Raw genomic sequence first — 12,237 nt, 5'->3', positions numbered from 1 at the left:
ATTTAGAAATAACATTACATCAATGAAAAAAATATATTTCATCTTTTTTAAGTATTAGTGATGTTAGTAGAAGAGAAGTAGGGTAAACAAAGAGAAATTGTTTATGAGAAAGCAACCCAACAACCTCTCTCCTAGGCTTAAATATAATGAAAATACTTAGTCCATTTTGGAGAATTTATTATTAAGGTACTACTTTTGACTGTTTGAATAATATCTTATTGGTATACCATGTATACATGTGACTTTTTTGTAACATATACATGTTATTTTGACATGTGGTATGACCTAAACATTATTTTAACTCCAGTTGTAAGTTTAAAAACAAGATAATATATGTTCTTCAGTAACAAGCATTAACTGATAGTCAACGGTATATGTATAAATTTATGTAAGGAGACATGCATTAGAATATTTATAAAACACATGGCCTTAACCTTTGTTTCAGAGTTCATTCACCTTTAAGAAAAATTTGTTTATTATAGTGTTTAGTGTGGCAGCTCTTGTTATTAGTAACAGTTACAAGATTTTACTACATGCATTCTGATGTTAAATACAACTGCTTTTCTTTTTGTTAGAATAAATACAAGGACGCTTTGACAAAAAACTTGAAAGAAGCTGGATATTTACAGGTTCAGCTTCCTTTATTATCACCTTTTGGCATAAAGAAGATAAACTTATTCCTGGTGCAGTTACATCACGATCAGATTGTTCATGAATATTAATACCTTTTCAATTAGAAAGAAAGTTTTGGTTTTTGAAAAAATCAAATTATGGAATTCTTTCATTCTTTTCAATCTCCCACTACCATCATGACCATGGACTTATTATAAACTTTATTCCTATAAAAACCAGAAACAAATAGACCAACTTGATTGATAAATTATTAAGTTCTGGAGATTAGAACAACGCATGGTAAAAAGGAGTAAATTCAAATATGAAATGCATATTTGTGAGAAATTTGATGTAATAATATATGCATATACATGATTTTATTTGCAGGTTTGTACATATTGTAAAGAAACTGGTGCTATGGTAGGCTGTCTACATAAAGGTTGTTCCCAAAAATTCCATTATTATTGTGGCATTGAATCAGGTAAAGTCAAGTCCATTCTTCATCACTACAAATAATTCTACCTTATCAGGAAGCTTCAGGTTTTATTTTTCCTTTTTCTGATTGTCATAATACCTTTTGTTTACTGTTTGATGTAGTATTGATATTACCAGTAGATTCTTATTGGATGTCAAGCTTTTAATTGCTTTGAGTCTAAAAAAAAGTTGTTATAACATTAACAGAACTAAAGTCTTCTATCATATGTGGATAATAACTTGGACCAATGAAGAAAAAAAAGAGAAAATTGTTTTATTTTTATTTTCTAACATAGTAATGACAAACCAACTGCCATTTGTTGGAATTCAAGAAGATTTAGAATTAATTGATTGTTGTTTGCCTAATGTCCTGTTGCAAATATTTCATGCATAATCAGGATGATGCAGGTCTAAGAGGCAATCATCCGGTTAATAAATAAATGTATGTTTAATACTTTGAAACACTTATATAAGTACTGGCAACAGAAAATATATTTTTCAATATAAAAAAGTCTCATATACTAGGGGTTAACTGTAAATAAAAACATGTTGATGTTTGTATAATAAATTTGATGAATTCAAATTAAGCTGTTTAATCACATATATATATTTATATTTTTTAGGTTGTTACTTAGATGAAGAAAATTATTCCCTTCTATGTCCAAAACATAGAGTAAGTAAAGTTGTATGATTAGTTATCCATTTTAGATTTTAATTACAACGGATAATTTAATGGAGCATTTCAAAATAATAATAACACCTCATCACCACCAAAAAAAAAAAAAAAAACATTGGGAAGGAAATAGGAATCAGCCTGTCTTGTTTGAACGTCTGTCCTAACTAACATAACATTGAATCCTGTATCTAATTTTAACTTTTCAACATTCAAGATTTTTTCTCCATGATATTTTTCTGGAAATTTGTTTTCTATTCAGTATGCACCTTGTGGGAGCAACTTGTCATATATGCTTCATCAAGTAATATGTATATTGTAACCACAAGATGAGCAAGCAATGAAGTAGTGCATCCAAGTCCTTTGACAAGTTCTAGAGTTATGCCCCTTTGCACCTTGAAATTTTTGTTACTTTTCAGTATGCTTTTTGTGGATGTGCATGAAACTTTATACATTAAAACATTAGTGTATGGATCTCTCTGACATTGTACCACAAGGTTCCATATCACAAAATGGATGCTGGGATTGATTTTGGGGGTAATTGCCTCAAAATTATAGGAATTAGGGGCCAAAAAAGGGGCAAAAAACAAGCATTTTTCTAGTTTCATGACAATAACTTGTGTGTAAGTATATGGATCTTTCTGAAATTGTACTACAAGGTTCCATATCACAAAGGGAAAGCTGGAATTGAGTTTGGGGGTAATTGCCGAAACGTTTAGGAATTGGGGGCCAAAAAGGGGCAAAAAATAAGCATTTTTCTAGTTTCCAGACAATAACTTGTGTTCAAGTGTATGGATCTCTCTGAAATTGTACTGCAAGGTACCATACCACAAAGGGAAGGCTGGGATTGATGATGGGGGTAATTGCCTCAATATTTTAGGAATTAGGGGCCAAAAAGGGGCAAAAAACAAGCATTTTTCTAGTTTCAGGACAATAACTTGTGTGTAAGTGTATGGATCTTTCTGAAATTGTACTACAAGGTTCCATATCACAAAGGGAAAGCTGGGTTTGAGTTTGGGGGTAATTGCCCTAAACGTTTAGGAATTTGGGGCCAAAAAGGGGCCAAAAAACACATTTTTCTAGTTTCCAGACAATTACTTGTGTTCAAGTGTATGGATCTCTCTGAAATTGTACTGCAAGGTACCATACCACAAAGGGAAGGTGAGGATTAAGTTTGGCGGTGATAAATCATAAGGGGGTTCAAAAAATTTGGGGGGGGATTTTTTTTTTTTTCCTTTTTTTTTTTCTTTTAAAATTTTCCATTTTAAGTTGGTTATTTCTGATTTATATTTAAAAGCAAATAATAATGATATGGTAGGAGATACACACCAAACAGGATGTGTAAATTATTATATAATTAGTATTGTGCAATAGCAAGAAATTTTCAATTGCACAGTATTGCACAATAGCAAGAAATCTTCAATTGCACAGTATTGCGCAATAGCAAGAAATCTTCAATTGCACAGTATTGCGCAATAGCAAGAAATATCCAATAGCACAATATTGCGCAATAGCAAGAAATTGTCAATTGTACAGTATTGCGCAATAGCAAGAAATATTTAATTGCACAGTATTGTGCAAAAGAAGATACTTCGTATAAATTGCTTATTTCTTGACCAATTTCAATGGGGTTTTATTCTTGAATTCTTGGGGTTCTTTAATATGCTGAATCTAACCGTGTATTTAGTTTTTGGATTTTGGGCCCCGTTTTTAAATTGGTCCACATTGAGGTCCAAAGGGTCCAAAATTAAACTTTGTTTGATTTCATCAAAAATTGAATTATTTGGGTTCTTTGATATGCCGAATCTAACCGTGTATTTAGATTCTTAATTTTTGGTTCCGTTTTCAAATTGGTCTACATTAAGGTCCAAAGGTCCAAAATAAAACTTATAGTTTGATTTTAACAAAAATTGAATTCTTAGGGTTCTTTGATATGCTGAATCTAAACATGTATTTAGATTTTTGATTATGGGCCCAGTTTTCAAGTTGGTCCAAATCGGGGTCCAAAATTAAACTTTGTTTGATTTCAACAAAAATTGAATATATGGGGTTCTTTGATATGCTGAATCTAACCATGTATTTAGATTTTTGATTTTTGGGCCCCGTTATCAACTTTGTCCACATTGAGGTCAAAAGGGTCCAAAATTAAACTTTGTTTGATTTCATCAAAAATTGAATTCTTGGGGTTCTTTGATATGCTGAATCTAACCATGTATTTAGATTTTGGATATTAGACCATAATAGGTGAATGTCCAATTTAAAATTTTTAAGTTCTTAGACCACATTCATTCTGTGTCAGAAACCTATGCTGTGTCAAATATTTAATCACAATCCAAATGCAAAGCTGTATCAACTTGAATGTTGTGTCCATACTTGCCCCAACTGTTCAGGGTTCGACCTCTGCGGTCGTATCAAGCTGGGCCCTGCAGAGCATTTTATTCAGTTCTTCATTAATTGCATTAAACTGAAAGGCCTGGAGAAAATATTTACAATGAAGTCTCCATATTTTGAAAAATGTATTTTTCTCTAGGCTGAAACATATGCCATGTGGTGTTATCATATATTGATAAATATGATTTACCATTTTGAAACATGTTTTTATCTAACCATAACTATTGTAACCATTGAAATTTAACCCTGTCTGTTTTTTATTTATCTTTATCATTCTTTTGAGATGTCATATAAATTCTTTGATATGCTGAATCTAACCATGTATTTAGATTTTGGATATTAGACCATAATAGGTGAATGTCCAATTTAAAATTTTTAAGTTCTTAGACCACATTCATTCTGTGTCAGAAACCTATGCTGTGTCAAATATTTAATCACAATCCAAATGCAAAGCTGTATCAACTTGAATGTTGTGTCCATACTTGCCCCAACTGTTCAGGGTTCGACCTCTGCGGTCGTATCAAGCTGGGCCCTGCAGAGCATTTTATTCAGTTCTTCATTAATTGCATTAAACTGAAAGGCCTGGAGAAAATATTTACAATGAAGTCTCCATATTTTGAAAAATGTATTTTTCTCTAGGCTGAAACATATGCCATGTGGTGTTATCATATATTGATAAATATGATTTACCATTTTGAAACATGTTTTTATCTAACCATAACTATTGTAACCATTGAAATTTAACCCTGTCTGTTTTTTATTTATCTTTATCATTCTTTTGAGATGTCATATAAATTCATATATAATTTACTGAAAATTATTTTTTTAAATTTAACACTTTGACTTCTTTACTAAGATCTGTGCTGAGAAGACAATTGTTTAGCTGTGCAGGATTTATAAAGCTGCAGCTATGGCAGATAGGAAAGACAATTAATCTGATCCCTCATGTTAGGAGAGAATAATGTTCACTTGAGATGTCTTTGGGTGAACTATAGCAATTACAAAATTCTGTCTCAATCCAACATGCATGGATAATATTTCCATTGGCACTTCGAATGTCCTTGTTTTCTTTTAAGTGTGCCCATTTTGCAGAATCTACCCATAAGATTTGTCCTGTTTATGCATGAAACATTTGTCACTTGGCATTAAGTAAAACAATTAATCAATCTGAATTCAGATATGTGATATATACTGATACCGGACAAACTGATTTAATGTGAACATCTGATGGGTGTAATTTGATACATTATAATATAGTTGATTTACAAACTCTTAGGGCCAACAAATGGCTTTATCATATCTTCTCATTGGTCACAGAGTAATGTAGAATAAATGTTATTTTAAATGTGAAAATGAAACTGTTTTAGCTAATAGATATGAGAAGATGTGGTATGAGTTCCAATCAGACAACTCTCCATCCAAGTCAAAATTTATAAAAGTGAGGGAAAATATTAAAATATAATCAATCATATATTACTGAAAACACAACTGTTTTAAAACTAGGACAAAATGTTTAAGAGAGATTTGCATTTATTAATCATGTTTGCCATGAAAATCTGTGCCATTGACATTTTTATTGAGTCATTTGTAAAAAATCAAATGTATGTGAAAATGAATATAGTTCAGGTTTTGTATTTGAGATACAAGCAATTTGTATCTTAATTTTTCTTTCAATATAGTTTTCATACTGGTATATACCTTATAAGGGTTAATCCATATATTGAAGATGTAGTGAATAAATTAAAATTTGTTAGAAGCATATTGGAGAATTATTTCTATACAGAAAATCAAGAAAAATAGGGAGATGATGGGTGACAAAATATGATAAAAACTTTTTAAATATGTCAGAGTAGCGAATTTTGTGTAATTTGTTGGTAAAACATTTTTATGCCCCACCTAGGGGCATTATGTTTTTCTGTCTGTGTGTCTATCCGTTCGTCCGTCTGTCCCGCTTCAGGTTAAAGTTTTTGGTCAAGATAGTTTTTATTGATGAAGTTGAAGTCCAATCAACTTGAAACTTAGTACACATGTTCCCTATGATATGATCTTTCTAATTTTAATGCCAAATTACAGTTTTTACCCCAATTTCACGGTCCACTGAACATAGAAAATGATAGTGCGAGTGGGGCATCCGTGTTCTATGGAAACATTCTTGTTCTCAGATAAGTATTGAAAGAATTACAATTACTTAATGTTTAATAGTAGTTGATTAAAATAGAGTCAATTCAGAATTTAGTTGAATTTTTCAGGATAAAAGATTGAAATCAGCAGAAGCTAAGTCCTTCAAGACTTGAACCAGACCTGTAAGTGTTTAAATTGAGCTAAGTGCCTGTAATATCTATCAATATCACTCAGCAGTTTATTATCACCTCTTTGAATATGAGTTTTATTGGTCCTATAGTGGTCTCTCTAAGATAAAGTTGGATATATTTTAAGCAAAGATATGTCCAGTTCTTCATACAGTATGTTATAAAACGGAAGGCAAAATTTAGTTTTATTGGTATAATAGAAAAACAAAGGATATGGGGTATCCATCCATGACACAAAATCAGTACATGCACAGCAAAAAAACACACAAAAAACAAAGGAACTGTGCTTTTATTGCTGTTCTTCATCTCAAAGTCACAGTGAGGCCTTCAACACGGAGCAAAAAAATGCATGGAAGTAGTAAGACCTTTATTTAAAAGAACATCAAGCATTAAAACAATAATAGAAAAAAAGAAGTGCACCATTTTATTTACATAGACATGATTTCTGCATTCAAAGGAAATTACAAATAACAACAATCTTTTTATTAGCAAGATATAAAACCATTGAATGAACACATTACTATTTTACTCTTTAATAACAATGTTGAATTAGGTGTTATTGAAATATTTTTCAGGTAACTTCAGCTGGTAAAATTATGTAAACTGATGGTCACAATACCATTTGATCTGTCATTGAGACAACAACAGACAACAGATAAAAGAGAACAGAATTACACAGAATTATGGCATCTCTGCAGAAGACAGAAGACCAAATTTTATGTTTTGTTTTACATCGTGTCTTTCAAACTGTTTGTCATTTAAACTGGTTGTTTTAAAATAGAATAATTTTTCTGAGTATGTGATACCAGCATGCTTTGTGAATAGAGCTTCCACAAACCTTTAAGACACTGTTTGGCCTTTGTAATGCATTCAGTAATTGACATTTTATTAGCTTATATGATCTTAGGAGAGTAGGGCTTGTTAAAATGGATAGTGTTTACATGGTAAACATCAGTATAAACTTTGAAATAAAATTTAGATCAACCTTTTTTGGAAGCTCATATATCTAATGTTTAATATCTTTGTCAGCGAATATTTCTATAAACTGATCATGGTAATTCACAAATATACATCTTTTTTGTATGGAATTTTTATTGGACTAAATAGACAAACTAAAATACTAAACAAATGGTTTTCCCATTTTCAAAATTTTTTAAACAAATTAATTTTCAATTATAGCAGTAAGTAGTCAGTATAAAAAAAATGATAGAAACTTTAATAAGCATTAAGGGTTCTTTTTCTTTGTTTCATTGTACTTTTAAGGGTACCTAATATAATGATTTTAATATTTTCTTCTTTCAGCACAAACATCCAGTGAAGAGATTACTTGATAATTCATGGTTACTTCTTATCTACTTAAATTCATAAAAATGAATTGTTCATGATAATTTTTTGAACACGAGGATACTTCTAACTTGGACTCCCTTCCATTACTTATATGTAAATGGTTCAAATTTTTATGTGAAAAGAAAGTGATTAATTGTTGCATGTTGAGCAATAAAAAGATCCAAAAAGCTTTTATTTTGAATTGCTCATCATTTTCTGACAGATTTTTTTCTGTTATTAAAATGCTTTTTTTCAACTAAAATTATTGCGTTTTATAAAATATAGGAGTTGTATACTCTTTTCATTTAAAGGAATTCTGCAAGGTTTTTGTTTTAACATAGGAACAAAATATCAGCTTTAAGTAGCTAAGTTAGAGATTAAATATGTACATTGGTAAATTTTATGTCATACATTCCTGAATCTGTAGCTGTCAATCATTGAATCTTTTTTTATGGAGATCTAAATTTGGAACCAACAGTGATATTAATCACTAATGTTGAAATTGACACTATTTACAAATAATTATTTTTCTTAATGACTACTGCAATGCATCAAATCAAAATTTAATAGCACCTACAAATTTCGATTTCATTATTAAACTGAACATAATGTAAAAACATAGATGTGCCTGGCATAACTGAATCTTTTCTAAGCAAAAAAAAATCACAAATTTCCTCACTTATATAAGGTATAGGGGGAAATGTATGTCAGAGAAACATAATGGAAAAATAAAAAATAAGAAGTTTTTTTTCTTCTTTAGCAGTAGGATGAATATAATTTTGAACTGCAGTTTTTATTAAATTTAATTAAATTAAGATTTTATATCACATGAAATTTATTTGTACATTTAAAGGCTACAATAGATTTTGGAATGTCTTTTTTGTTGGTATGTTTGAAATATGATTGAAATAGATGAATCCATTGTAAATTAACTGTTGTAAAAAAATTAACCTTGAAGAAATTTTAAAGTACAAAGATTGGGCCTATTAAATTATCCAGGTAAAATATAAACTTGAGGCTTTGGAGAAACCTGATGTATATACAATATAAGGTCAATGAACAAAAAATTAAAACTTTTTGTATGAGGCTCAGAACATGGGGAAGGGTGAGGTTTACTGAGGTATTCCAACAGTTAATATTTTTCTGACATTGAGCTAATATTGTTTTTATACTGCAACTAAAAATGGCTACCATTTTAGTGATGAAAATTTTAGCACAGAATTTTCCATCCCTATAATCTATGGGAGCCCCAAATTGGAAGAAAAGTGACATGAAATCAACATTGCACAAAATATCACTTGGGTACTATATTTGGTTTATAAAGACAACAGGAAGTGTTCTAGCAGCAGAATAAATACTTCTTAGATGATTTGTTCAAACATTTATGATACAGGTTTATTGACTGTATTAAGCAATGTTTCTATAGGGTTCTATTCTTACATCTCTTATATTATAAATAGTATATGTAACCAGTTTTAGTTTAGGTTACCAGTTGTAAATGAAGGTTTATTTGGTCTTTCATTTATTTAAGATACATTCCCATCTTTTCAATCAATATTCTGAGATATACCTGTTATTCTATTCAATTTTCACAAAGTAGTTCAGTTTATATGAATAAGTCATGTAGTATATTTTATAATATATATTTGGCACACAGTATCAGTAAACATACAAATATGCATACTGTTAAAAATATAATTATCACTATATTATTCATGTATTAGCATTGTTGAGGCACACTTGATAACACCAACTTACCGGGTAAACTCAGTGAGAATTTATTGAAACTCAAGTCTTGGATCTCTGTCCTTGTTATTTGAATAAGTACAACTGGTATAAATATGATCTCCCTGACTTTAAACCTCTCTAGTACTTCTAAAATTACCTAGAAATTGTCATCATACATTTTTAAATACAATGTAATGATGCCTTGCTTATTATCTTAGATTAAAATGATATATAAATGATCTGGTATTGTAAGGCATTATGATTTTTGGTTATAGATCTTTTGTTGTTTCATACATGGGCCATGAAGCTTAATACTTTTTTCTGTGAATTTTGTTTTCTTTGCTGTATAAGTATGACCTGGTGTCTTATGACTGATAAACTGTTTGAAACAGAGATTAACAGTGCTTTCATATAGAAATGTCACAAAATGTTTAAGCTTTATCTTCTCATTTTACAGAGACATATTATTTTGTCTTGTATGTTTAAGTCTATTTATGTACAAACTTCTTAATAAAATAAGAAAATTCATTAACTGTAGTGATTTATAATTAACATAATAAAGCCTGTAGTTGAAAGGGAATTATTATACACTTCCATTTTATAATCAGATTATGTACCTGCCGATGAAAAAGAGGATTCCAATATGCTAAAAATGGAAATTTTGGATAAAAGAAGTAAATAATTCCCTTATTTGATGATTTTGGTAATATTCAGGTTATGAAAATAAGATGTGGTAGGATTGCCAATGAGACAACTCTCCATTAGAGACCAAAATGACACAGAAGTTGACAACTTAAGGTCACAGTATGGCCTTCAACAAAGATCTCTTACAAGAAAAAATATAAGGCCATACACTACAAGTTAGTTTACATTAGGAAACAAAAAATGTACATTACTGCAGATAAAACAACTACTGAAATTTTCATGGAACAATTTTTGACATAATATGGAGCTGTTATTAATTTCAGCTTTCTGAAAAACATTTGAGTAACTGTGATTTTCAGGTGTATGCAGTTAATTGCCGTTCATCACAAAGAGATATGCTCTTATAGGAGAAGGAATACATGTCAACCTTTGCATGTTTTCTTTCTTTTTCCTCAAACTTGATGAAAGTCTTGTGACCAAAATTTTGGGAATCAACATAAAGAAGTGCCTAAATAGAATATCCAAAATCACACACAATAAACTTGAATGAAGGGCCATCTGGCATGTTGCATTTGACCTTGTTATCATGGTTCATTGACTTGTTAAAGGCAAAAGATTGTTCTTAGGTCAGTCTTTCAGTTTCTATGACAGTTGTTTTCCATTCATTTGATGTGTTTGAGCTTTTGATATTGCCATTTGATAAGGGACTTTCTGTTTTGAATTTTCCTTGGAGTTGGGTACTTTTGTTATTTTACGTTTTACTACAGTGACAGATCTACTATATTTAGTTGTTATAGTTGAACGGTTTATATGTCTGGCTCTCGCTGAGTCGACAAAACTTCACCTCTATTCGTGGTTCAAGAATTAAAATTTATAACTTTTTATATGATTTTTGCGGTCGTATATTGGTATCACGTCGTCCGAAAACAGTTTGTTTCCGGACAATAACTTTAGTATAATTAAATAGAAATCTATAAAATTGAAACACAAGGTTTATAACCACAAATGAAGGTTGGGATTGATTTGGGGGGTTATGGTCTTGACAGTTTAGGAATTAGGGGCCAAAAAGGGGCCCAAATAAGCATTTTTCTAGTTTCCAGACAATAACTTGTGGAAACATGTATGGATCTCTCTGAAATTATACCACAAGTTTCCATACCACAAAGGGATGGTTAGGATTGGCTTTTGTGGGTTATGTCTCAAACCACTTTGGAATTAGGGGCAAAAAAGGGGGAAAACAAGGGTTTCCTGGTTAATGGACAATTACTTAAGACAATTTAAAAGCAGTGTAAGGGAGGTAATCCAAACACAACATTTTGAATCTCCCTTACACTGCTTTTAAATTATGTATAATTGATTGATTGATTGATTGTTGGTTGCTTAACGTCCAGTGGCAAATATTTCATGCATATTCAGGACGAGAACAAGTTCACAATAAATACAATAGGTAGGTTCTGTAATAGATTAAGGGATTAAGGTCGGAGAAATTTAGACTGCCACGGGAAATGAGGGTATATTGGATAGAGACAGAAATTTAGCCTTGCAACAGGTCACCTACGGACCCCTCAAAGAGTTGTTGCAAGGGTTCTTAACGTGCAAAGAGCGTGGCACTCTCTTTACACGAGCCATCGGATTTAACGTCCCCATTCTGACCGGACGTGGCTGCAAATTTGTACATCCCGTACAGCCAAACGGACGCCCCACTTTAGCACGGGTTTTACTGCTGGTCGGAGGAAGACCAATGGTGACCATACTTCTATTCCCCAGTCACCCTTGGGGGTAAATTATGTATAAAGAAATGTTGTATTGTCTTGAGATGATTAGCTGTCAATTTATTTTTAGAAGTTACTATTAAGGAATATTAATTTTAGCCATGATGTATATATTTTAATGGTTCTTAATACGCAACAGCATAGTGTATTGCACAAAAGCAAAAAAAAGGGGGGGTAATTTTTTTTCTTTTTTTTTTGTGGGAGGAGGGGGGTCAATTTGCAACAGCAAAGTGTATTGCACAAAAGCAAAAAATAGAATATAAATTCAAATCATATAACCAATTCTAAGTTCTTTGACTACAGTTAT

At 31.0% G+C, this 12,237-nt stretch overlaps 1 protein-coding gene across 1 annotated transcript in view; it reads left to right on the top strand.

Annotated features, from left to right (window-relative positions):
* The window catches only part of LOC127708476 (uncharacterized), a 34,303-nt gene extending 24,262 nt beyond the window's left edge, over positions 1-10,041 (top strand). The window contains exons 5-8 of the mRNA XM_052213351.1: positions 1,000-1,093; positions 1,710-1,759; positions 6,400-6,453; positions 7,035-10,041. Of these exons, the coding sequence (XP_052069311.1) occupies positions 1,000-1,093; positions 1,710-1,759; positions 6,400-6,444 (189 nt within the window). The 3' untranslated portion in view covers positions 6,445-6,453; positions 7,035-10,041. The remainder of the gene's footprint in view (positions 1-999; positions 1,094-1,709; positions 1,760-6,399; positions 6,454-7,034) is intronic.
* Positions 10,042-12,237: the final 2,196 nt, after the last annotated feature.

Source organism: Mytilus californianus, unplaced genomic scaffold, assembly GCF_021869535.1.
Source record: "Mytilus californianus isolate M0D057914Y unplaced genomic scaffold, xbMytCali1.0.p SCAF_7, whole genome shotgun sequence".
NCBI classification, from domain to species: Eukaryota; Metazoa; Mollusca; class Bivalvia; order Mytilida; family Mytilidae; genus Mytilus; species Mytilus californianus.
The sequence above is the reverse complement of the archived record's forward strand: the minus strand, read 5'-3'. Positions and strand labels throughout refer to the sequence as shown.